At 41.3% G+C, this 27,354-nt stretch overlaps 1 protein-coding gene across 2 annotated transcripts in view; it reads left to right on the top strand.

Moving 5' to 3' along the window:
• The window catches only part of arhgap36 (Rho GTPase activating protein 36), a 97,334-nt gene extending 70,011 nt beyond the window's left edge, over positions 1 to 27,323 (top strand). For both annotated transcript variants that reach the window (XM_029760640.1, XM_029760639.1), the window contains exons 4-13: positions 11,462 to 11,547; positions 11,755 to 11,967; positions 14,338 to 14,548; positions 14,786 to 14,841; positions 15,414 to 15,564; positions 15,708 to 15,856; positions 16,263 to 16,442; positions 16,879 to 16,967; positions 17,278 to 17,492; positions 25,700 to 27,323. In XM_029760640.1, the coding sequence (XP_029616500.1) occupies positions 11,462 to 11,547; positions 11,755 to 11,967; positions 14,338 to 14,548; positions 14,786 to 14,841; positions 15,414 to 15,564; positions 15,708 to 15,856; positions 16,263 to 16,442; positions 16,879 to 16,967; positions 17,278 to 17,492; positions 25,700 to 26,031 (1,682 nt within the window). In that variant the 3' untranslated portion in view covers positions 26,032 to 27,323. The remainder of the gene's footprint in view (positions 1 to 11,461; positions 11,548 to 11,754; positions 11,968 to 14,337; positions 14,549 to 14,785; positions 14,842 to 15,413; positions 15,565 to 15,707; positions 15,857 to 16,262; positions 16,443 to 16,878; positions 16,968 to 17,277; positions 17,493 to 25,699) is intronic.
• Positions 27,324 to 27,354: the final 31 nt, after the last annotated feature.

Genomic DNA, 27,354 nt, shown 5'->3' with positions numbered 1-27,354 from the left:
TCGGGACAAGTCTCTGAATGTCCTTGAGTGGCCCAGCCAGAGATTGGAGTTGACCCTGATCAAACATCTCTGGAGAGACTTGAAAATAGCTGTGCAGTGACGCTCCCCATCCAACCTGACAGAGCTTGAGATGATCTGCAGAGAAGAGTGGGAGAAATTTCCCAAATACAAGTATGCCAAGCTTGAAGCGACATACCCAAGAAAATGCGAGGCTGTAATCGCTGCCAAAGGTCCTTCAACAAAGTACTGAGAAAAGGGTCTAAATATTTATGTAAATGTAATATATATACAGTTGAAGTCGGAAGTTTACATACACCTTAGCCAAATACATTTAACCTGTTGTGGATAGGGGGCAGTATTTTCACGGCCGGATGAAAAAAACGTACCCGATTTAATCTGGTTACTACTCTTGTCCAGAAACTAGAATATGCATATAATTAGTAGATTTGGGTAGAAAACACTCTACCGTTTCTAAAACTGTTTGAATGGTATCTGTGAGTATAACAGAACTCATATGGCAGGCAAAAACCTGAGAAGATTCCAAGCAGGAAGTGGCCTGTCTGCGAATTTGTAGTCCTTCTTTTGCATCTCTATCGAAACTACAGTATCTGAGCTGTTACGTGACACATTCTAAGGCTTCCATTGGCTCTCTAAAGCCTTCAGAAACCGGATTGAGGCATCTCCTGTCTCTGGGCAGATAATAGCAGCTCAGTTTGTCAGTGGACTACCTGGTGACAAAGAGATTGGAGATGCGCTTTCACGAGATCACGCCATTTTTTCTTTTCCTCTTTGAATGAATACAGCATTGTCCAGTTGGAATATTATCGCGTTTGACATGCTTCTAAGTACGGTAATGGAACATTTAGAATTTTTTGGTCTGGAAATGCGCTCGCGCATTACCCTTTGGATAGTGACCTGAAACGCACGAACAAAACGGGGGTATTTGGACATAACTATGGATTATTTGGAACAAAAACAACATTTGTTGTGGAAGTAGCAGTCCTGGGAGTGCATTCTGACGAAGAAAAGCAAAGGTAATACAATTTTTCTAATACTAATTCTGAGTTTAGTGAGCCCCGAACTTGGCAGGTGTCAAAATAGCTAGCCCTGATGGCTGAGCTATGTACTCAGAATATTGCAAAATGTGCTTTCGCCGAAAAGCTATTTTAAAATCTGACATAGCGATTGCATAAAGGAGTTCTGTATCTATAATTCTTAAAATAATTGTTATGAATTTTGTCAACATTTATCATGAGTAATTTAGTAAATTCACCGGAAGTTTTCGGTGGGAATGCTAGTTCTGAACATCACATGCTAATGTAAAGCTGTTTTTTTATATAAATATAAACTTCATTGAACAAAACATGCATGTATTGTATAACATAATGTCCTAGGAGTGTCATCTGACACAATGTGGTTGGATTAACGAGAGTCTTATCTTTCAAATGGTGTAAAATAGTCATATGTTTGAGAAATTGAAGTTATAGCATTTTTTAGGTTTTTTGTATTTTGCACCATGCTCTACCGCTAGCGGAACGTCTGTCCTCAATTAACAAACTATAGTTTTGGCAAGTCGGTTAGGACATCTACTTTGAGTATGACACAGGTAATTTTTCCAACAATTGTTTACAGACAGATTATTTCACGTACAATTCACTGTATCACAATTCCAGTGGGTCAGAAGTTTACATACACTAAGTTGACTGTGCCTTTAAACAGCTTGGACAATTCCAGAAAATGATGTCATGGCTTTAGAAGCTTCTGATAGGCTAATTGATATAATTTGAGTCAATTGGAAGTGTACCTGTGGATGTATTTCAAGGCCTACCTTCAAACTCAGTGCCTCTTTGCTTGACATCATGGGAAAATCAACAGAAATCAGCCAAGACCCCAGAATAGAAATTGTAGACCTCCACAAGTCTGGTTCATCCTTGGGAGCAATTTCCAAACACCTGAAGGTACCACGTTTATCTGTACAAACAATAGTACGCAGGTATAAACACCATAGGACCATGCAGCCATCATACCGCTCAGGAAGGAGATGCGTTCTGTCTCCTAGAGATGAACGTACTTTGGTGCGAAAACTGCAAATTAATCCCAGAACAACAGCAAAGGACCTTGTGAAGATGCTAGAGGAAACAGGTACAAAGTATCTATATCCACAGTAAAACGAGTCCTATATCGACATAACCTGAAAGGCCGCACAGCAAGGAAGAGGCCAATGCTCCAAAACCGCCATAAAAAAGCCAGACTACGGTTTGCAACTGCACATGGGGACAAAGATCGTACTTTTTGGAGAAATGTCCTCTGGTCTGATGAAACTGTTTGGCCATGATGGCCATCGGTATGTTTGGAGGAAAAAGGGGGAGGCTTGCAAGCCGAAGAACACCATCCCAACCGTGAAGCACGGGGGTGGCAGCATCATGTTGTGGGGGTGCTTTGCTGCAGGAGGGACTGGTGCACTTCACAAAATAGATGGCATCATGAGAGAGGAAAATGATGTGGATATATTGAAGCCACATCTCAAGACATCAGTCAGGAAGTTAAAGCTTGGTTGAAAATAGGTCTTCCAAATGGACAATGACAATGAAAGTTGTGGCAAAATGGCTTAAGGACAACAAAGTCAAGGTATTGGAGTGGCCATCACAAAGCCCTGACCTCAATCCTATAGAAAATTTGTGGGCAGAACTGAAAAGCATGTGTGAGCAAGGAGGCCTACAAACCTGACTCAGTTACACCAGCTCTGTCAGGAGAAATGGGCCAAAATTCACCCAACTTATTGTGGGAAGGTTGTGGAAGGCTACCCGAAATGTTTGACCCAAGTTAAACAATTTAAAGGCAATGTTACCAAATACTAATTGAGTGTATGTAGACTTCTGACTCACTTGGAAAGTGATGAAAGAAATAAAAGCTGAAATAAATCATTCTCTCTACTATTACTATGACATTTCACATTCTTAAAATAAAGTGGTGATCCTAACTGACCTAAGACAGGGAATTTCTACTAGGATTAAGTGTCAGGAATTGTGAAAAACTGAGTTTAACAAGAAATTTGTGGAGTGGTTGAAAAACAAGTTTTAATGACTTCAACCTAAGAGTATGTAAACTTCTGACTTCAACTGTATATTTATTTTTTTATTTTAAAAAGTTTAAATAAATTTGCAAACATTTCTAAAAAACAGTTTTGAATTTGTCATTAAGGGTTATCGTGCATAGATTGATGAGGGGGAAAAAACTAACTAAAATCTATTTTAGAATAAGGCTGTAACAACAAAATGTGGAAAAAGTCAAGGGGTTCTGAATACTTTTCGAATGCACTGTATTTGATGAAAAATTACTGATATTAGCCCATATAATTGCATTGAATAACAGATTCACTACATGGAACAACAGATAGTCCCCCATTAAAAATCTAAAGGAAGTTTGTTCTGAAGTATCTATCCAATATATATATATATATTTGTACATGTATTTAAACCCTTATTTTGTCACTAAACAGTCTCCATATATACTTCCATAAATGTTTTTGACTGGTACCGGGGGACATTCAGAGGTGAGGCCTGTGGGAGTCTCACCTTTACACAGAGTGGTCATTTAAGTGTCTAGCCTAAACTGTTCGGACGCTACAGACAGAAGTTGGAAGATCGGCTATACCGACTTCAGACAAGTCCCAAGAACAGCATCATGTTCATGAGAGTCTCCTCCTTCCATAATAGTTTGTAGGCCAAACCATTTGGGTGTGTAAAAGCACTTTTCACAAAATTAAAGTTTGTGTATACTGTGTTTACGTGTCTGTTTACCCTCCACTACAACCCTGGATGGTGGATGGATGTTGTGCTTGTTCCTTTAAGGCTTCAGCCTCTTATCTGTGAAGGTAGCACAGTGGGTAAAGTGGTATGGGTAGCCTAATCTGGAGCAAATGCATTTAGATGGTTGTTAATCGCAATAACACTAACACTCAGGTGTTTCTGCTAATTGTCTTGTGTGTACTTTCTATTGTTTATTCATGCTAACTGTATTTGGCGCCTGACGCTAGTCAAAAAGTGTGCAGGATCCTTAAAGAAATGTGTCATGGTATTTTCCTGCCATGGTACCTGCCATGGTAGTACAATGAAAACAGTACTATGGTACTATCATGTTTTTTTGGTTACTACCATAGAAGGAAAATACCATGGTACTGTTGCATATGCCGTGGTATTTTCAACCCACGCTAGTGACCAAAACTACTACCATGGCAAGAAAATACCATGGCATTTGCAGAATTACTATAGTATTTTCCTGCCATTTTAGTTACCAAAATACCATGATAATACCATCGTTTTGTACTAGCAGCATGTAGTGATACTAGTGAAACATGAAAGCATGGTAGTTGTTTATAATGTATTCTCATGATGGTCCATGACCCACAGTTTCTTGGGTTAAGTGACCAAAAACATAGTAATTTATACTCACATTATGCAATATTGACTTCTCGATCTGCAATGACAAAGTGTAGGCCTACTTTACCCTACTAAACCCCTTGAGCTCATAATGAAAAACCACAACACACATGGTCTAGTAGTGTAGTGTGCCTCTTAAACCTTAGTCCGCTGGTCACTATATAGCTTATTAGCATGCTAGTCAGCTAGCTACATGCTTGCTAATTAGCCAGTAAGCCTATTAACTAGTTAGCCTGTTAGCTGCTGTAGCTAGCCACTGGCCTGCAACCAAGCAGTGGCATCTGCGGGAGGATTTAGTCAGTTGATGTACCTACATACACGTGTCCATGGCTTTCGTGTACCTTGAACCCGCTTCAAGGAAAGGATAAGAAGAGGAGCGGGGGGTGAAGGGAAGAGAGAGAGGGTGGGGGAGAAAGAGAGAAGGAAGGTTTGCGAGAAATGGTGGTGGAAAACCCTCTATGTGCAAATATTGATATAATAACCATCATACAGTGGCGGTAAAAGTACCCAAATGTCATACTTGAGTAGAAGTAAAGATACCTTAATTCGAAATTACTCAAGTAAAAGTGAAAGTCACCCAGTAAAACACATCTTGAGTAAAAGTATAAAAGTATTTGGTTTTAAATATACTTAACTATCAAAAGTAAATGTAATTGCTAAAATGTACTTAAGTATGAAAAGTAAAAGTACAAGTATAGATAATTTCAAATTCCTTATGTTGTAGTTTTTTATTTATTTATTTTCAGAGGCAGCAGGGATGACCACGGATGTTCTCTTGATAAGTGTGTGAATTAGACCATTTTCCGGTCTTGCTAAGCATTCAAAATGTAACGAGTACTTTTGGCTGTCAGGGAAAACGTATGGAGTAAAAAGTACATAATTCTCTTTAGGAATGTAGTGAGGTAAAAGTAAAAGTTGTCAAAAATATGAATAGTCAAGTAAATTACTGATACCCCAAAAAATGACTTAATTAAGTAGTACTTTAAAGTATTTTTACTTAAGTACTTTACACCACTGCCATCATATCGAAGTAAACTTGGAGTCACACGATGACATGGTGTGTGATCCTCTCATAACGACTTGGGAAACCATGCAGTTTATTAGGCTACAGATTAAATAAATTATGACAAACTTCATAGGGTGATGAAAGTGTACAGTGATGCGCTTGATGCTCCTTTCCAATAAATGTCGAGGGTCTTATTCTGGTGACATGATGATCAATGCTTGACTGCCGTTTGACAAATAAAAATATTATCGCTCTTATCCATAATAATCTCATCATGTAGACTTACCTACCCGCAGAGCCTACCCACATTGTATCTACGAGATGTCAGCTAGAGTGCACGTGCCAAACACAATGAACATTGTGCACTACGCCATCACACACTGATTTTCATCCACAACAAGTCAGTTTGGTGGAAACGTCACTGGTGGGAAAATGTACATCTTTTATTTATGCAGATTTTTGAATATTTCCATGAAAACCTGACGCCAATTGGGTGGAAACCTAGCAAGCGAGAGAGAATAGTGGTAGATAGAGAGAATGATAGAGAGAGGAGGGTTTGAGAGATCGAGAGTTAAAAGAGAGACGAAAAGGAAAGAGGGAGAGAAAGAGAGAGCATAAAGACGAGAGAGAGAGAGAGAGAGAGAGAGAGAGAGAGATATTTCAGGTTTAATCCACCTATCCTTAGAGCTTTACCTCTTGGCACTCTGCCAGTCTCCCATGTCTGACCAGCTTTAGGTCTTATGGCCTCTTCACAGCAGGAGTGTGTGCTTGTGTGTTTCATATGAATTAATTCATTAACAAAAATTGTTTTGTCAAATTGCCAGTTGGCAACCCATTCCTTACGGGATTAATTGACACATAAACAAACATTACATTGATTCACAGTGATAATTATTCTGGTGTTCTGCATAGTGCGCACCGCATAAAGAATGAAAAATAAATGAACACATTTAAGTTTACCCAAGCAATAATAATTAAAAAAATACTATTAAAATATATATAAATAAATACAGAAAAATGAAATGGAAGGCATTTAACCCTGGTCTGTCACAAAGAGAAAGATTCAAGTGAGAGAGATATATTGTAGGCCCACAAACATTTTATATACACTGAGTATACAAACATTAAGAACACCTGCTCTTTCCATGACGTAGACTGACAAGGTTAATCCAGGTGAAAGCTATGATCCCTTATTGATATGACTTGTTAAATCTTCTTCAATTATTGTAGATGAATATTGAGGCTGTTCTGATGCCAAAAGGGTGTGCAACTCAATATTAGGAAGGTGTTCCTAATGTTTGGTACACTCAGTGTACATATGCCTATGTCTGGAGGTAAATATTTTTATAATTTATGGTGAACAAAAATATGAACGCAACATGTCAAGTGTTGGTCCCATGTTTCATGAGCTGAAATAAAAGATCCCAGAAATTTTCCAGACGCACAGAAAGCTTATTTCTCTCAAATTTTGTGCACAAATTTGTTTACATCCCTGTTAATAGAAATGTCTCCTTTGCCAAGATAATCCATGCACCTGACAGGTGTGGCATATCAAGAAGCTGTTTAAATGGCATGATCATTACAAAGGTACACCTTGTGCTGCGGACAATAAGAGATCACTTTAAAATGTGCAGTTTTGTCACACAACGCAATGCCACAAATGTCTCAAGTTTTGATGTAGTGTCTAATTGGCATGCTGACAGCAGGAATGTCCACCAGAGATATTGCCAGAGAATTTAATATTCATTTTTCTACCATAAGTCGCCAAACATCGTTTTACAGAATTTGACAGTACGTCCAACCGGCCTCACAACCGTAGACCACGTGAAACCATGCCAGCCCAGGACCTCCACATCCGGCTTCCTCAACTCATTGGGATTGGCTGGGCCTTGCTGTGCTAATGCTCAGTCATGTGAAATCCATAGATTAAGGCCTAATTTATTTCAATTGACTGATTTCTTTTTATGAACTGTAACTCAGTAAAATCTTTGAGTTTGTTGCATGTTGCGTTTATATTTTTGTTCACTATAGTTATAGGTCGCCCTTTTTCTTTTATTCCTGGCTTTATCAAAAAATTCAGCAAACGGAAATACACAATGGACAAAAAAAAACATTTCTGTCCCTTCATCGCTCAGCCACATAATACCAGGGTATATCTGGTGGGCTTTCTGGAATAAGGACAAGCGAATATTGTGGTAAAAATGGCAATAGAGGATAAAATGAACATCATTCTCTATCTCTTCGAGGTCACAATAGTTATATAGTCATTCCTCTTCCATTTCACCACAATACCGATCTGTTTCAATAGCAGGGGCAATATGCAATATCGCTGTTCTTACCTGTTTCAATAGCAGGGGCAATATCGCTGATCTTACCTGTGCCCATAGCAATCTTTCTTTTGCTTTTAGGTAGGTTGTACATAATATATCTCACACACACAAATGCACTCTTAATCAAACAAAAGGTTCTCAATTTAGGATTGGGATTAATCTCCTTCACCCATTTATTTTCATATTGCCATTTCAGTTGTTTTTAATAGCGTCTATGTCTTCCTTAATTTGGTTTTCGTACAAATGTTCATAGTTAGACTGTTGGAAAAGCTCAGGACCCTGGGACTGAACACCTTCCTCTGCAACTGGATTCTGGACTTCCTGACCGGCCTACCCCAGGTGGTGAGAGTAGGCAACAACACCTCCGCCACGCTGACCCTCAACCTCCACCCCCCAGGGGTGTGTGCTCAGCCCCCTCCTGTACTCCCTGTTTACCTACAACTGTGTGGCCACGCACAACTCCAACTCCATCATCAAGTTTGCTGACGACACGACGGTGGTAGGCCGCAATGGGGAGGGTCAAGAGCTTCAAGTTCCTTGGTGTCCACATCACTGAGGACTTAACATGGTCCCCTCACATCAACACAGTTGCAAAGAAGGGCACACCTGTTCTTCATGCTCCAGTCCAGCAGACAATACCGGCACATCAAAGCTCAGACAAACAGACTCCTAAACAGCTTCTATCCCTTGGCCATCAGACTGTTGAATGGCTACTGCTCTCCCTCTCCCACAGACTATACACACTGACTCTATGCTCATCCACAGCTCTCTACCCACTCAAACACACACACACCCTCACTGTCACTCTTACTCAAACGCACATACACACACTCAGAAACATCCTCACTCCCACACTCTACTGACGCCACAAACTTACACCCACACGCACACGACCCCTCACACCTACTCTGCTGCTGCTGATTGATTCGATTTATTACTACCCCTACACTGCTGTTCATTGATTATTGATTTCCATTACCATTAATATCTATCTATTTATCCTGCTACTGGTCACCATTACCCCTGTTTACATGTACAGTGCTTTCATAAAGTATTCATATGCCTTTATTTTTACCACATTTTGTTGTGTGACAGCCTGAATTTAAAATGGATTAAATTGAGATTTTCTGTCACCAATCTACACACAATATCCCATAATGTCAAAGGGGAATTTTGTTTGTTGAAATTAAAAAATGTAAAAACCAAAAATAATGAAAAGCTGAAATATATTGAGTCAATAATTATTCAACCCCTTTGTTATACCAAGCCTAAATAAGTTCAGGAGTAAAAATATGCTTAACAAATTACATAATAAGTTGCATGGACTAATTCTGTGTTCAATAATTGATTTTTGAATGACTACCCCATCTCTATACCCCACCCCGATTATCTGTAAGGTCTCTTAATCGAGTAGTGAATTTCAAGCACAGATTAAACCACAAAGAACAGGAAGGTTTTTCCAATGCCTTGCAAAGAAGGGAACCGATTGGTAGATGTGTAACAAATATCCCTCTGAATATCCCTTTGAGCATGGTAAAGTTATTAATTAGGCTTTGGATGGTGTATTAATACACCCAGTCCCTACAAAAATACAGGCATCCTTCCTAACTCAGTTGCCAGAGAAGAAGAAAAATGCTCACCGATTTCACCATGAGGCCAATGGTGATTTTAAAACAGTTACAGAGTTTAATGGTTGTGATATTAGAACAGAGGATGGATCAACAACATTCTAGTTACTCTACAATACTAACCTAAATGACAGAGTGAAAAGAAGGAAGCCTGTACAGAATAACAAATATTTCAAAACATGCAACAAGGAACTTTAATAGTACTGCAAAAAAAATAAATAAATGTTTTGTCCTGAATACAAAGTGTAATGTTTGGGGCAAATCCAACACAGCACATCACTGAGTACAACTCGTCATATTTGCAAGCATGGTGGCTGCATCATGTTATGGGTATGCTTGTCATTGGCAAGGACTAGGGAGTTTTTCAGGATAAAAAGCAATGGAATATAGCTAAGCACAGGTAAAATCCTAGAAGAAAACCTGCTTCAATCTTTTTTACAACACACTGGGAGATAAATTCACCTTTCAGCAGGACAATAACCTAAAACACAAGGCCAAATCTACACTGGAGTTGCTTGCCAAGATGACATGCAATGTTCCTGAGTGGCCTAGCTGCAGTTTTGAGTTAAATTGACTTAAATCTATGTCTAGTTTTGAAAATAGCCTTCTAGCAATGATCAACAATCAACTTGACAGAGCTTGAAGAACTTTAAAAAGAGTAATGGGCATATATTGTACAATCCAGGTGTGCAAAGATCTTAGAGACTTAGCCAAAAAGACTCTGTGAGCTGTAATCACTGCCAAAGGCGATTCTAACATGTATAAGAGCAGAAACTATACCATGAAGTCCAAGGAACTGGACATAGATCTCTGGGATATAATTGTGTTGAGGCATATATCTAGGGAAGGGTATAAAACAATGTCTAGAGTGTCGAAAGTTTCCAAGAGCACAGTGATCTCCATCGTTGGGAAATTGAAAAAATATAGAACTACCCAGACTCTGCCTAGACCTGGCCATCCGACCAAACTGAGCAACTGGGCAAGAAAGACCTCGGTCAGGGAGGTGAACAAAAACCCAATGACCACTCTGGCAGAACTACAGAGTTCCTTGGCTGAAATGGGAGAATCTGCCAAATAACAGTCTCTACGGCACTTCACCAATCTGGGCTTTAGGAGAGAGTGGCCAGACAGAAGCCACTCCTGAGAAAAAGGCACATGACTGCACACCTGGAGTTTGCAAAAAGGCACATAAAAGACTCAGAGCATAATTCAAAACATTCTGTGGTCTGATGAGACAAAAATGTAACTCTCTGGCCTGAATGCAAAGCAAAATGTATGGAGAAAACCAGGCACAGCTCATCACCTGTCTAACACCATCCCTACCATGAAGCATGGTGGTGGCAGCATCATGCTATGGGGATGATTTTCAGTGGCAGAGACTTGGAGACTTGTAAGGATAGAGGGAACAATGAATGGAGCCAAATACAGGCAAATCCTTGTTGAGAACCTGCTTCAGAGTGCAAATGACCTTAGACTGGGGCGAAGATTTGCATTCCAACATGACAATGACCAAAGGTATACCGCCAAAGCAACGCTGGAATAGCTTCAGAACAAGAATGTGATAGTCCTTGAGTGGCCCAGCCAAAGCTTGAATCCCATTGAAAATCTGTGGAAAGAGTTGAAGATTGCTGTTCACTGCCGCTCCCAATCTAAGTTAACCGAGCTTGAGAAAATCTGAAAGGAAGAATGGGAGAAAATCCAGATTGTGCAAAGCAAAGACTCAAAGCTGTAATCGCCGCTAAAGGTGCTTCTACAAAGTACTGACTCATGGGTGTGAATGCTTATGTAAATTAGATATTTACATTTCCAATAAGTTTGCAAACATTTCTAAAAACATGTTTCACTTTGTCATGATGGAGTATTGTGTGTCGATGGGTCATAAAATGTCTATTTTGAAGTTTGGCGTTAGGATAAGGGTTAAGGTTAGGGTTAGAGCTGGGGTGAGGGTTAGTAGATAGTTGAAATGCAATATCTGTCCCTGCCTCTTTCCTTCCCCATCTATCCCAATCTCTTTTCCTCCATCCATACCTTTTTTTTACCTTTTCCATCACCCCACAGAGACAGCCGCCAAGGCGTTTGGCATCCCTCTTTCGCAGGCGATAGCCAACGACCGGGCATACAAGCAGCGTCAGGATGCTCTGAAGGTTTTTGTTGTTAATCTACTTTATTAGATTGTTTTACTGTGAAGTGTAAAAAAAAATAAAAATACAGAAAACAACATGTATCCAAATACAAGTGTAAAAACCGCACACTACAAAATACACTTTTACTTTAGGTCTATTTACTGTAAAGTGTGTTGTGATTGATTATAAAAGCACTTTAAATAAAGTTGGATTTGATTTGCTCTGAAGGAGAGCCGGAGAGACTGCCTTGATCTAGAGGCCAGCGTCCTGAGGTTCCGGGCTGAGAAACAACAGCAGAGCAACGGGAATAAACCCCTCTGTAGCACGGCTTCATCGCCCTTCAGTGGTGCTACATCCTCATCATCATCGGCAGCACTGGCATTGCACAGCAAGCCACTCTCACCCAGGTTCCTGGATAAGAAAGCTAGAGTGCAGAGACGGGTGAGTTGGAGAGCGCAGACACACACACACACACACAGACACAGAGACACACACACACAGATTCAAGTAGATGTAGATGCTTGTTTCTATGTCTGGGCTTTACTTTGGTCTGAAATATGCGGACCTCTCTTTGGCTAACAAAAGAGCAGTCGAACATTCAACAAACATTTGTCAACCATGACTTATCAACTTCAAACTACGGTTTCAAAACATGACCACGCTGACATATCTCCTCCAAGACAATCAAACATTTCTATTGTAGGCATTTGGCACTTAAACGTACTAGCCAGCACATACACCGTAGTCCTAAGAACTGTGAAATACTGTGACGTAGGTGAAACTAATCCAAACATATCCGTTCAAAAATACATCTGAGTTGGTTTATTTTAACAATATAACAATATACCCAACTTCAACAAAAATCTGGGGTGTAGAAGTTCAACGATGACTATCAGTATTACTCTCTCAGAACCTCGACCCTGGCAATCAGTGTTGACATTGGAAAATGAAAAAAGGTCTGCAACCCAAATGGCACCGTATAGTGCAAAAGTAGTGGAATAGGGTGCCATTGGAGACACACACAAGGGAACATTCAGTTAAATCTGTCTGCCTCTGGCTGTCTCTCCATCACAATCATTTGCACTATCAATTCATTTTCCTGGTATGGAGTCAGACCGTTGTTTTGCTACAGCAACACAGTCAAATTATTAGCAGAGCAAAAACTGCGTGCACATGCTTGCATGTCATTGTCGTGGGTGTAGGTGGCAGGAGAAACCAACTTGATGTAATTGGAGTAGTTTAATAAGATAAAAAAACAAACTCCAAAAACCAACGTACATAAAAATAACATGGGTAACAGAATCCGTCGCACACCTATACAAAATACACGAAACACAATAACAGCAAACAATCTCCGACAAGAACATGAGGGGAAACAGAGGGTTAAATACACAGCATGTAATGAATGGGATTGGAAACAGGTCTGTAGGAAGACCAGACAAAACCAATGGAAAATGAAAAATAGATCAATGATAGCTAGAGGACCGGTGACGTCGACCGCCGAGCACCGCCCGAACAAGGAGGGGCATCGACTTCGGCAGAAGTCGTGACGGTGCATGCATTTGGGCGTAGTCTCTGTGTGTGTATTTAAGTTGAGCTCCTGCTGTGTTAATGTCTGTATCGTGCTGTGCTCTAACCTGCTGTCCTGCTGGGTGAGAGCTCAGACACACTGTCATTACTAGCCAGGGTTAGGGGACCTGATACTGTATTTGTTTTCACTTAGTGTTTGTCTGTAGTCATTCCACGTCAGAACAGAATGAAGGGATAGAGACTAGAGGAAGGGATGTTTGAGACTACTGAGATGCACCCTTTAATTAGGGCCTAAACCAAACATGACCAATTTACTGAATGTGCTGCCAAATGTGACAAAGGCAATAAGAAACAGCACAAACAAATCTGGGACCAAGTTACTCATGCATAACTTGAATTATGTTTTAATAAATGAAGTATTGATGTTGATGGGAGGTTTGTGTGTGATTGTCATGTCTACATCTAAGAGATAGATACAAGAAAGTTGAGTTGAATAATAATTTGGTGTAGCAACCCCTTTTTACATTTCTGATTCAGATTTACTTGGAAAACTGAAAAAACTTGACACACACAGGTTATATATATATAAGACTCCCACTACTGGGAAAGATGGAGACACAGAAGAACAGGAAACAAAGGGAACGCAAATAAATGGCAGACAAGTAAATAACTCTTATAATTAGTCATGAGAACACTGTCCTGAAAAAACCCAGAACATTTTGCCCAAAAATGAAAATTGGAAAACTCCATTTATATAATTTCTCTTAATATAAAATCTACCTCATTATGTTACCCAGGAAAAATGTCATACTAATCCCAAGATTAACTGGATAGTTTTGCAAGAACGTTTTCATGGCAGCTGGCAGAATTTTGTTACATGATCAACTAATGGAAATCTTTTTTGAAAGCCAGGAAAAATATTGTTGAAATAATTTTGCTTTCCCTTTACTTTTACCCCCTTCTCCATCACCCTTCTATTTATCCCTATCACTCCCTCGTTCTTCTGTTCCTTCACTCCCTCTCCTTCCTTCTCATCCATACTTTCCTAATGTTCCACTCTGCTTCCCTCTGTCACTCTCTTCTGTCCCTCACTCTCTTCTGTCTCCCTCTCTTCGTTCCTACTATCTTCTCTCTCCTACTCTTTTCTCATCCTTTTTCCCCTGACCTCTGTTTTCTCACTCTCCCTTTTAATCAACTCCTAAAGGTTTTGTGAAACTTGAACTTGAAATGCTTAATCTCTCCCTCCCTCTCCTCCTGCCTTCCCCCTTCTCCCTCCGACAGGGTGGCCTGTCAGTGGACTCCATCTCAGATCTTGTAGAGAGCCAGTCCCGCCTGCTAGAGGCGCTGCAGCTGTCCCACCCTGCAGAGCTGGAGCTGAAGAAGACTGCAGCAGGTGCCGGGGGGCGGACCCAGACCAAGTTGAGCCTCAACCCCATCTATAGACAGGTTCCCCGTGTGTTGGAGAGGTGCTGCTGCCACATAGAGAGACACGGTGAGACACAGAGGTCTGCTGATGTGACTATGTTAGCCCGTCTAGCTAAAGCTTAGGCATTAGCTCAGGGGAAACCAACGTAAGTCTTCCCGTCTCAAGCAAGGTTACTCATCATGCGAGCGTGGTTCATTGAACCATCCCTCTGACAATTATAAAGTGTAAAATATATGGGATAGAATATCGAGAGATCTTGCTCTTTCACAATAATCCGAAGTGGCTTTCTCTCCTTCTCCACAGGTCTACAAACTGTGGGGATCTTTCGTGTTGGGAGCTCCAAAAAGAGAGTTCGGCAGGTGAGTCTTTTTGCTCTCCACGCATAAATGTTAAATGTCTTCAACATTACAATTAGCTCTCCCCTGGTTTAGACCTATTTACTAGCCAGTGTGTCGATGTGCATTTGCTCTCCATATTACACAAACGTTAGCCCAACTACAGCAGAATTGTGCATTACCTTCACTTCATACAGTAGTTATTTATCCCTACTCGGTAGTACTAGCCAGTGTGTTGATGTTGTGGCAGGTGTACTTCTCTTCAGCTGTGTACTTCGTACTCAGGGCCGTTGATCCCTGTCATTTCCTGTTTAAAAAGAAATGCGTCACATGGGAAACTGACCTTATACTGTGTGTGTGGCCGGTGCATGTTAACTTATTTGTGTATGTGTCTGGTTTTGTGTGTGTGTGTGTGTGTGTGTGTGTGTGTGTGTGTTGACTCTCACATGGGTGCTGCCTCGAACAGTGCGTTCTTGTGTATCTGTTGGCCACTGCCTTTTAAGTGTGTGTGTCTGCTCGTTCTAGTGTGTGTGCGTATGTGTGTGTGAGTGCGTGGGTGTTCTGATATGGTGCTGATGTGTGTTTGCCCCACCTAGCTGCGTGAGGACTTTGACATAGGGACAGACGTGTGTTTGGATGAGGAGCACAGTGTCCACGATGTAGCGGCATTACTGAAGGAGTTCCTCAGAGACATGCCTGACCCTCTACTGCCAAGAGAGCTCTACGCTGCCTTCCTACACGCCAACCGTAAGGCGCCTGCGCACAGTAACCCATACGACACACACTAGCCATACGAATGCAACCGTTATCATTTTCTACCTGTAAATTCACAACGTGAATTTATGCTCAACAAGGTCTCTTCTCTCTCTCTTTCTCTCTCTCTCTTTCAGTTCTGCGAGGGACAGACCAGCTCCTGTACCTCCAGCAGCTGCTCTACCTGTTACCCCCCTGTAACTGCGATACCCTGCTCCGCCTCCTCACCCTGTTACACACCGTACAGAGCCACGCACAGGACACCACAGGACCACAGCACCAGGAGGTTAGTCCCAATGTGGGGAAGGGGGGGGGGGGGTCCGTGTTTGTGTGTCATGGGACTGTCTATCATTCTGTTCATCTGTCCATATTTCTTTCCCTGTCAGTTTGTCTGTTTTATCTGTCCGTCGTCAACACGTTACCTTCTCTCTCTCTCTCTCTCTCTCTCTCTCTCTCTCTCAAGAGGAGAGCACATAATAGATTTTGGGTTGTCTTAACCCTCTCTCTCTCCTGTTTCGGTTTCTCTGTTTCACCGGACCCTTTCTATTTTATATACGGTCTCCTAACACCTCTCTTCCTGTAGCTCTACACTAACTAGCCTAGCCTACACAGTAGGTAGACCTAATATGCGGTCTTTCCCCTAACCTCTCTATCTCTCTCTTTCCCTAACTCCTCCCTCTCTTTACCTGCAGTTCCCCGGCAACAAGATGACAGCAACCAACCTGGCAGTGATCTTTGGTCCCAACCTGCTGCAGGGGGAGAGGGGCGGAGGGGACAGGGAGATGAGTCCCCATGCCATGGGCATTGAGGACAGCGCTGCCATCATCAACGTCACCCTTCACCTTATACAGAACTACAGGCGACTGTTCACGGTAGTTGGAGTGTGTGGGTTGGGAGGGGGGGATTTCAGGTTTAAAAAATGTACAGATAGCCAGGAGCACACTCCAACACTCAGACATAATTTACAAACGAAGCATTTGTGTTTAGGGAGTCTGCCAGATCAGAGGAAGTAGGGACGACCAGGGATGTTCTCTTGATAAGTGCGTGAATTGGACCATTTTCCTGTCCTGCTAAGCATTCGAAATGTAACGAGTACTTTTGAGTGTCAGGGAAAATGTATGGAGTAAAAAAAGTACATTATTTTCTTTAGGAATGTAGTGGAGTAAAGGTTGTCCAAAATATAAATAGCAAAGTACAGATACCCCCCCAAAAAATCTACTTAAGTAGCACTTTAAAGTACTTTACACCGCTGTGCGGGTTAGCATGCGCGAGCGTGTGTGTGTCACCCTCCTGTCCTCCTCTCCCCAGGTGTCAGCAGAGCTCCAGCAGGAGGTGCTGATGAGTCTCATCCAGACAGATCCTGACATCATCGACTATCTCCTCCGCAGGAAACTCAGGTCGGTGTCCACTTCAGGGCCCATATTTACAAACAGTCTCGGAGTAGGTCCCCCCCCCTCCCCCCGTCCATATATTCTTATTTACTATGATCTAAAAGGCTAAACTGATTCTGGATCAGCACTTCAGTCGTCTCTGAGTCTTAGTGTTGTGTTTATTGAGTGTTTCGATATCTCCATTTGTGGCGCTGCAAGACTTTTTGCAACGCGGATAATAAAGTACTCTAATCTCTACTCCCTCTGCTTGCTCTCCTCCCCCTTTTCTCTCTCTCCGTTCCTCTCCTTCCTTTCCCCTTCTCTCCTCCTCCCACAGTGGCAGTCACCTGACGGTGGAGACGGTAGACACAGCGGGGGGTCGGCGGGACACGGGGGCATCTCTGGACTCTGTAGGGGCATCTAGTGGTAGCCTGTCACCCCTGGAGCCCCCCTCGCCCCTCTTCAACCCCGACGAGTCCGGGGACAGCAGGCTGACCACAGAGGTGTTCCTCAACCTCGACGTCCTCCAACGCCACCATAACAACAAGAAACGTAAGTCATCGAGTTTAGGTTTAAGATCAGGTTTAGGTTAAGGTTCAGGTTTGGATTTAGGTTTAAACAGCGTCCTGGATGTCTTCTGACACCACCACAACAGGAAAAGGAAGTTACTTATTCTTACAGGGTCCCACTTCTTTTATTACACCCATAGCAGGTAGACACAACCACAACAGGAAAGTTAAGTCACACATACAGTATATAAAGGGGTTGGATTTCAGTTACAATACCATCAGCAGGTATACTACACTGAACAAAAATATAAACGTAACATGTAAAGTGTTGGTCCCATGTTTCATGAGCTGAAATGAAAGATCCCAGAAATGTTCCATACGCACGAAAAGCTTATTTCTATGAAGTTTTGTGCACACAATTGTTTACCTACCTGTTAGTGAGCATTTCTCCTTTGCCAAGATAATCCATCCAGATAATCCATCAGGTGTGGCATATCAAGAAGCTGATTAAACATCATGATCATTACACAGGTGCACCTTGTACTGGGGGCAATAAAATGCAACTCTAAAATGTGCAGTCTTGTCACACAACACAATGCCACAGATGTCTCAAGTTTTGAGGAAGTGTGCAATTGCCATGCTGACTGCAGGAATGTCCACCAGAGCTGTTGCCAGAGAATTTAATGTTAACTTCCATAAGCTGCCTCCGACGTCATTTTAGAGAATTTGGCAGTGCGAATTTGGTCTCACAACTGCAGACCTTGTGTAACCACGCCAGCCCAGGTCCGCCACATCCGGCTTCTTCACCTGCAGGATCGTCTGAGACCAGCCACCCGGACAGCTGATGAAACTGTGGGTTTGCACAACCAAAGAATTTCTGCACAAACTTTCAGAAACCGTCTCAGGGTAGCTCATTTGCGTGCTTGTCGTTCTCACCAGGGTTTTGACCTGACAGCAGTTTGGCGTTGTAACCAACTTCAGTGGGCCACTGGCACGCTGGAGAAGTGTGCTCTTCACGCTGGAGAAGAATCCCGGTTTCAACTGTACCGGGCAAATGGCAGACGGCATGTATGGCAGGCATAAGCTACGAATAACGAACACAATTGCATTTTATCGATGGCAATTTGAACGCACAATGATACGTCTCGAGATCCTGAGGCCCATTGTCATGCCATTCATCCGCCTCCATCACCTCATGTTTCAGCATAATAATGCACGGCTCCATGTCGTAAGTATCTACACAATTCCTCGAAGCTGAAAATGTTCCAGTTCTTCCATGGCCTGCATACTCACCAGACATGTCACCCATTGAGCATGTTTTGGATGCTCTGGATCTACATGTACGAGAGCGTGTTCTGTTTCCCTCCATTATCCAGCAACTTCGCACAGCTGTTAAAGAGGAGTGGGACAACATTCCACAGGCCACAATCAACAGCCTGATTAAGTCTATGCGAAAGGAGATGTGTCGCGCTGCATGAGACATGGTGGTCACACCAGATACCGACTGGTTTTCTGATCCACGGCCCTACCTTTTTTGTTGTTGTTGGTATCTGTGACCAACAGATGCATGTCTGTATTCCCAGTCGTGAAGTCCATCAGCATCTAATGAATTTACTTTAATTGACTGATTTCATATGAACTGTAACTCAGTAAAATCGTTGAAATTGTTGCATTTATATTTTTGTTCAGTGTACTTAGCGGGACAGGAGTCATCGATATTTATGGGGTCACTACACCTTTATGAGCTCTGTTGGTATGCAACATCCAGCTAGGGTTAAAGTTAGGGTTATGGTTGAGCCGAGGATGTGGATGTGCTAGGGTTTGGATAAGGGTTGAGCCGGAGTGTAGACCTAAAGCTAGAGTTGACCCGGGGCGTGGACATGAAGCTAGGGTAACGGTTAGGATTAGTCAGGGTGACGGTTAGGATTAGGGTTGAGCTGGGGTGTAGACATGAAGCTAGGGTTAGAGATAAGGCCAGGCCATGCACCACAGGCTGAAATTAAATGTTTGCATCTACCTATCAATTTTGAGATGTGTTGGTATTTTGGTACATTAGTATTTTCCCCAAAATTATAAACAATATAATGGATGCAAATGTATATTTTTGTTAGTTTATCATACTACTGTAATTAAAAATGTTATGAATTTTAACCACTTTAAAATGGACACATCAATCATTTCAAAGCTCACTATATTGAATTACACAACGTAAAAGCCCATTTCATAGAGAATGTTACAAACTGGACTATATTTAGTAACTTACTTTAAAGAGATGGTGAATGGGTCTAAATAGGGGTTTGTCATTTAGTAGTCTAATTTCAGTGTACTTGTCGTTAACTGCCATTTCCTGAAAGTCAGACTCTTTCCGCATTTTTTGGTCTTCAGAAGCATCTGCATTCACCATATTTTGTGTGGCTATGCTTAGATATATTCTCCAGACTGGAGACAAAGCCTCCTTCACTCACGCCGCCAAACTTGACTAACTGTCTATCCTACCAATTCTCGACTTCGGCGACGTTATCTACAAAATAGCTTCCAATACTCTACTCAGGAAATTGGATGTAGTCTATCACAGTGCCATCCGTTTTGTTACCAAAGCGCCTTATACCACCCACCACTGTGACCTGTATGCTCTAGTCGGCTGGCCCTCGCTACATATTCGTCGCCAGACCCACTGGCTCCAGGTCATCTATAAGTCTATGCTAGGTAAAGCTCCGCCTTATCACAGCTCACTGGTCACGATAACAACACCCACCCCGTAGCATGCGCTCCAGCAGGTATATCTCACTGATCATCCCCAAAGCCAACACCTGCTTTGGCTGCCTTTCCTTCCAGTTCTCTGCTGCCAGTGACTGGAAGGAATTGCAAAAATCGCTGAAGCTGGAGACTTACATTTCCCTCACTAACTTTAAACATCAGCTATCTGAGCAGCTAACCGATCGCTGCAGCTGTACATAGTCCATCTGTAAATAGCCCACCCAATCTACCTACCTCATCCTGTCACGAGAATTTTCAATCCCAATGATAATAACAATTATTAAAGCTTTGAATAATTCCCGAGGTTTGTAAGACGCTGGGTTTAATAATAATTAGGCAGGTTCGTACAGTTTATTCACGAGAACGTTCTGAAGTCCACAATACAAAGACATGCCATTTTATAACTCACTCCCTACTTACGCACATACCTCCACACAAACAGTAGATAGCCTACGCACATACACACACACGAACAGTAGGTAGGATGTATCCTTCTCACCACTGTTTATCACTACCAAACTGGCAGTTCCATTCCCCCGAGATTAGAGGAACATTGAAAGGACTCCCTGTCGTAAGTTTCTCAGAGTTCTAGCCAGGTCAGGTCATACACAGTTTAATTGTTCTCGGTATCTTCTTAGTCACACAAACACACATTTCTCTCCCTCACATGTCTCTACCTAACCTTATTGGACTTAGATTTAGTACTTTAATTATTCATTATACATGCTACATAAACTAATAGTTACGTTTCAGGGTGGAATTCTTTAATCATTACCTTTAAGCATATAAATTCCCTTATCACATCCCCATATTGTTTTTATTTACTTTGCTGTTCTTTTGCACACCCGTATCACTACTTACACACCATCATCTGCTCATCTATCACTCCAGTGTTAATCTGCTAAATTGTAATTACTTTGCTACTGTGGCCTATTTATTGCCTTACCACCTCATGCCATTTGCATTCACTGTATATAGACTTTCTGTTTTTTCTATTGCGTTATTGACTGTACGCTTGCTTATTCCATGTAACTCTGTGTTGTTGTTTCTGTCGCACTGCTTTGCTTTATCTTGGCCAGGTCGCAGTTGTAAATGAGAACTTGTTCTCAACTAGCTTACCTGGTTAAATAAAGGTTAAATAAAAAAAAACTGGCTCAGAGGGAATTGTTGATATGTTGTAAATGTTTTATTCTAGATAACATTTTCTTTGGTGAAAAATGTGCCAAAAATGCATTTTACGTCCGTTTTTGTATTTTACAGATAGCAAGATTAAAAAGGTATTCATCCGCAAGCCACTCTGGACAAGTCCTGTCCTGGAGTGTGTCTTAACAAAATTAAACCAAAATATTTAAGCTGACTTCATCCAGTGCCCAGAAAAATAGATTTGCGTGATATGCAAATATGGACATATTTACTGAACATCGCCTAATTTGCATATTGTAATAAAATATTTCCCAAAAAATAAAATATATTTTTTTAATATATTTCTGTTAAAAGTTGATTGTGATATGATTAAGATTAAAACGTTTGTTTTTTGTGGGGGGGGTGGGCCTTAACAGAATAATAAGATCAGTATAGTAAGAGCTTGATAACATTGTAATAAAAGTAACATTCTAATAACATTGTAATAACACAATGTCACTGGTTTTAGAGGATTTAAGTACTGTTAAGGACAACAAACCCAATCAACAAACCAAAGCCAAGTTGGCCAAACGGTAGCAACGATGGCATCAAACCATCCCCAAGCAAGAGGGCGCGAGTGGGGAGAGGTTTACGGATATGGATGTTGACTTGTTGAAATCCATCAATGAAAGGCTTGCCAAACTTCATATCTTGGATATACTACGAGAGGACACCAATGCATTATGTGCCAGTCTAGAATTCAGCCAATGTCAGATTGATGATCTAAGGAAAGAAAACACGGCGCTGAAAGGTACTGTAGACTCTATTCATGCAAGGTGGAGCAAAGGGGGAACAAACAACTTAAAGAAACCTTGCTTGATGTACACTGTCGACAAACTAATATTTTCATGGATATCGGAGAATGACAACAGAGGCTGTGAGGACACTGTCCGAGACTTTATGTCAACTCAACTGAAACTGCCTACAGATGTCGTGCGTGATGTCACTTTCTCCAGAGTCCTTAGTGTCCCCTTTCTCCAGAGTCCATAGTGTCCCCTTTCTCCAGAGTCCTTAGCCTTTTCCCAGAGGCCTCTGGGAAAAGGCCACAGGGCTATTATGGCAGGTTTTGAAAATGTTAAGCAAAAGGAAATGGCAAAGAGCAGGGGCAGAGAACTCAGAAACACTGATTTTGGAATGAATGATCACTTCCCCCACGGAGATCAATGAAAAAAGAAAAAAAGTGTTACCTGAACTAACAAGTTTCCTTGGTGATGGATAAACTTTACATCAATGGGAAACTGTATCGGGTACTCTAGAGTAAATCCTGGTTATTTTAATCCAATGTTCAAGTTTGAGTTTGTGTTGTAGTGTATCATGCCAACTTCAACTATAGCGAATACATGCTCTATTGATCTTTACTTGACAAGGAAAGGGCTGCATATAGCTCAGGTTAATGTATGTAGCCTTCCTAACAAAATACATTCGATTTTTTTTTTACTTTGTCAACATAAATAATATTCGTATTTTGGCTTTGACCGAAATGCATTTGGATGCATCTGCAAATGATGGGCAAATGAACATTAATGGATATAGTCTACTTAGAAGGGACAGGAATAGGAATGATCGGGGTGTAGCACTGTACATTCAGAATCATATACATTAAGGTCATCCCTCCTCTTAAAAGGTATGTCAAATAGAGGCAATATGGGCTCAAGTACATCTGCCTCACCAGGCATCCATATTGGTAGGATGTGTGTATAGGACACCTTAGAGCTAGGAGGTCTATCTGGATGACTTATGCACTGGGTTTGACCAGGCCACAGATAGTAACAGAGATGTATTTATCTTGGGTGATATTAATATCAATTGGAAGGATCATAATAATTCAAATAGTACTAAATTAATGAGATATCCTGAGAACTGTGGTTTGAAACAAATGGTTAATGATACTATTAGATCATGAACTAAGTTGGGTCACCGTTCAGACACATGCATTGATCTAATCTTCTGTAGTATACCATTGCAATGCTTAACCAAGAATATGCATATCCTTGCTTCAGGGCCTGAGTTACAGGCATTTAGATTTGGGTATGTCATTTTAGGCGAAAATTGAAAAAAAGGGTCCAATCCTTAAGAGCCAGATCAATGCCAGTGGGCTGGACAGACCATAATATTGTGGCCATAACCATGAACACCAAGGTTCCAAAGAAACCCCCAAGGATTTTGGTCAAGAGAAATGTTAAAACATTTCATCATAATCTATTTCAAAATGATTTGGCTGCTGTACCCTGGGAGCTGATTTATCTAGAGAATGATTTAAATCACGCTTCAGAATGTTTTATTGATTTGCTCACTGAGGTAACGGACCATCATGCCCCAGTAAGAAAGAGTACAGTTGGGGCTTGTCCATTTCCATGGATTGGGTGAGGCATTTTCTAAACTAGAAATTGATTAACAGAATTATAGAACACCACATAATCATGCAGTTAAATTAAATCGTAAGAAAAAAAACTATATTTTACAACAATGCTTTTATTGATTGTAAAAATGATTCTAAAAAGGTATGGAATACAGTTAAGGGCTTACTTGGTACATCTATCTCATCATGCCCATCTAGTGTGGAGGGTGACGGCAGAACAATAACAAAACCAGCTGATATTGCCAATCATCCTATTGAAGTCATTACCCAATGGTAAATTTGGTTATGATCTTATGGATAACGTTTACTTCGCTATGCTGCTACCCAGAATGCAGCTCCGCAGAAATACATATTTAATTGGATCACTGGAAAAGAGGACATTTCCAAATATACTGTGTCCAATCCTGAAAGACAGCAAAGAACCGATTACTCCTGCCAATAGTTGACCAATTAGTCTACTCCCTTCACTCAGTAAGATATTGGAGGGTATTGTGAGTGGACACACATGGGAGTACATGGAAAAGAATGATCTGATCACAGCCAATCAGCATGCTTATTGCAAAAACTATTCCACTACCACTGAATTAGTTGACATGACTGATCAGAGGCTCAATGCTATAGACAATAGCAGGTTTGTGCGTGTACTACTTTTAGATTTTAGTGCATTTCATTTTGTGGATCATGAAATAATTTTGACAAAATGATTTCATTATGGGTTTAAGGAGGCAGCATTGAATTGGGTACAGTCATATCTAACTGACGGGAAACAGTCCACCTATATCAATGGGTCGTTTTCTTCCCCTCATGCTTTAAACTGTGGAATACCGCAGGGCAGCTGCCTTGGGCCACTTCTTTACTTAATATATACCAACAACCTTCCTTATGTCTTATCTGAAACTCAAGCTACTATATCTGCAGATGAAACTACAATTTATACAGCAAGATAATCGGTTCAACAGGTACACCAAGCTCTACCAGTAGATCTGGGAAATATCAGGGAGTCGGTTTGCTGGAACAAACTAGTTTTGACCACCAAGAAAACCAAGGTTATGTTGGTCTGTTCCACCAGGAAAAGGCCAACACAGAATGGGATACAATTAACTATGGAGTGAGTACAAATTGAGTGTCAGAAACCAAGTACTAGGGGTCCAGCTAGACAACTGCTTATCGTGGTCGTCTCAAATAACCCAATGTAAAAAAATAAATAATAATAATTACAACTACATGCACGATCAGAAGGATAGCTAAATATTTACCGGGAAATATTCTTAAGCAAACAACCCAGTCATTAATTGGGAGTCAGGTGAACTACTGTTCTGTGGTCTGGAGACATACATTAGCAAGTGAAATTAGGAGGATGCGGACTGAACAGAACAAAGCAGCAAGGATTGTTTTTAGGTAGAGATATGATTTATTCTGTTGTAGTCATGCACAATGCTCTTGGGTGGTAATTCATCAACAAAATAATTGGAGAGAAAAAAATGCTTATTTTATTACACAATGTACACCATTTAAAACAGCCAAACTCCATTCACAAGAGTATTCAGTTGGTAAGAGACAGTCATTCAGTAAATACTAGGAATAGATTGTCCACCATCTGTGTTAGACATGAAAGAAAAATAGGCAAAACAACATTTCGATTCAGAGCAATAATGAAATTGAATAATTTATCTGAGCAAACCAGAAACTTCAAAAAATACTTTAGAACCATTTAAATATAATAAATTGGAAGGTTGTGCAGGACTATGGTAGATGAAGGAATCAACCTATATTTTCAGACTGTTTAGAGTATTTATCTGGTCAATATGTCAGTGTCTTATGTCTGTAACAGTGTGTTATGTGAAAATGTGATCGTATTATAAATTGTATTTTAATGTTTAAGGACTCTTGGAAGATTAGTCCAATTCAGGACTAAAAGAGATCCTAATAAAATAAAATCCCTCCCTTGCCAGGTTCCAACGAGACCCCGTCCAAGTCCATTGGTCAGATGAGACAGTTCCACTCCCACCACAACCTACTGAGCCTGGCCCAGCCCTCCAGTAGCTCCAGAGTCCACCCAGAGGACAGCCAACACCATGCCCAGGAACGGAGGGCTCCGCTGGGCGAAGGTCTGAGCTTCAACCTGGGGGCTGCCTCATGCTCCAGCCTGGGAGGACAGGGGGAAAACAGCATCTGGGTGAGGCAGACGCCCCAGGAGGAGAAAGAGAAACCCTCTCCTAGTCATACAAGTCATTTTTGGGACTTCTTCACAGGCAAGGGCTCAGGGTCTGAGACCATGGTATGACAGGATAGAACACTGGGGGGGGGGGGGGGTGCAGGGTGGATTAGGACTAGAAATGGTCGGACTGGCCCACCATGCCTTTGTCTGGTCTGCCCTATTGTAATTTCTGGGTGGCTGGGAGGTGGTTGGACCATGTTGAGGGACACTGGTGTAGAGTAGTGTTTATACGTATTCATACAAGTGCAAACGTAGACGGCGCACACGCATTGTTGTAACGTGTGAACTTATATTTTTTACTATAGAGCCTGTCCCCTTCCCCTCTATCCCTCAAATTATCCATGATCTCTCGTGACACTACGCCGAGCTCCATCCAAACAGCCAGAAAAAGAAACATCAGTGGATGTATCCTTTATGATCATCTATATTCTGAACCCTCTGTTGGCTAACTGAACACTTCATGTTTGATGCGGCTGAAGACCAAGGAGACGACGGGCAACACTGTAAATACATCCGTGTTTTAAACCGTGAAGACTATGGGCTCGATTCAATTCGTAAAGTTCTGCGTTGCAGCCCGATTGACATTTAAAGACAACGTTCCCACGCTAGCGGAGACTGCATTCACGTTAACCGCTTCACGTGTCGGCGCAATCGGGAAATTAACTCAATCCCAAGTGCTTTCTCGAATCTCATATATTGGGTTTGAAACATTGGTTGCCATGACAAGGTGACATTTTTCATATGTACAGAGAAGTATATAATCGTTCAATGCGTTTGCTTCATCTTCTGGTAAAAGGTCTTCTGGGAAGGGGAGGGGGGTGTACCTCTTGTAGGGCCTATACATCGTTTCTGTATGGAACTTATCACGCTTTACAGGACTATTATAATTAACTACCAGGGACAATGTGGCCATTAGAGAGCCCATATATATATATATATATATATTCAATAACTACCTGAGAATTCAATTGGGCTGAGGATTGAGACAACTTCTTATAGTAAACCTGTCCCTACCACGTAAATGCAGTATTGTCTGTTTTTTGTATGTATATAAAAATATGTAGGCTTGTGTGCATCCAGTCTCTGTATTTGTTCTGGACCTTATTGAATTGCAGTATTGACATCCAACAAAAGACTTGTTCCATGAGGTGCTTGCTATCCTGTAAATATGAATCTCTACTTAACTCTTGTACCATTATAGATAATTTTTCTTGGAAATACTTTTCTATACTTTGCAAACAAGCAAGCAATATCCCCTCAAGGTGTAGCTAGATTTCAAACTGTCTATTTTCTTACAGGTGTTTCTTGTATCTTGGAATGCATCTATGTACGTGATCTGAATTAAATGTACAATTGTTGCTTCGTTATCCTTTATTGAATCCAGTGGGG

This window comes from Salmo trutta, chromosome 8 (assembly GCF_901001165.1).
Source record: "Salmo trutta chromosome 8, fSalTru1.1, whole genome shotgun sequence".
NCBI lineage: Eukaryota > Metazoa > Chordata > Actinopteri > Salmoniformes > Salmonidae > Salmo > Salmo trutta.
This window is presented reverse-complemented; position numbering and strand designations above follow the sequence as displayed.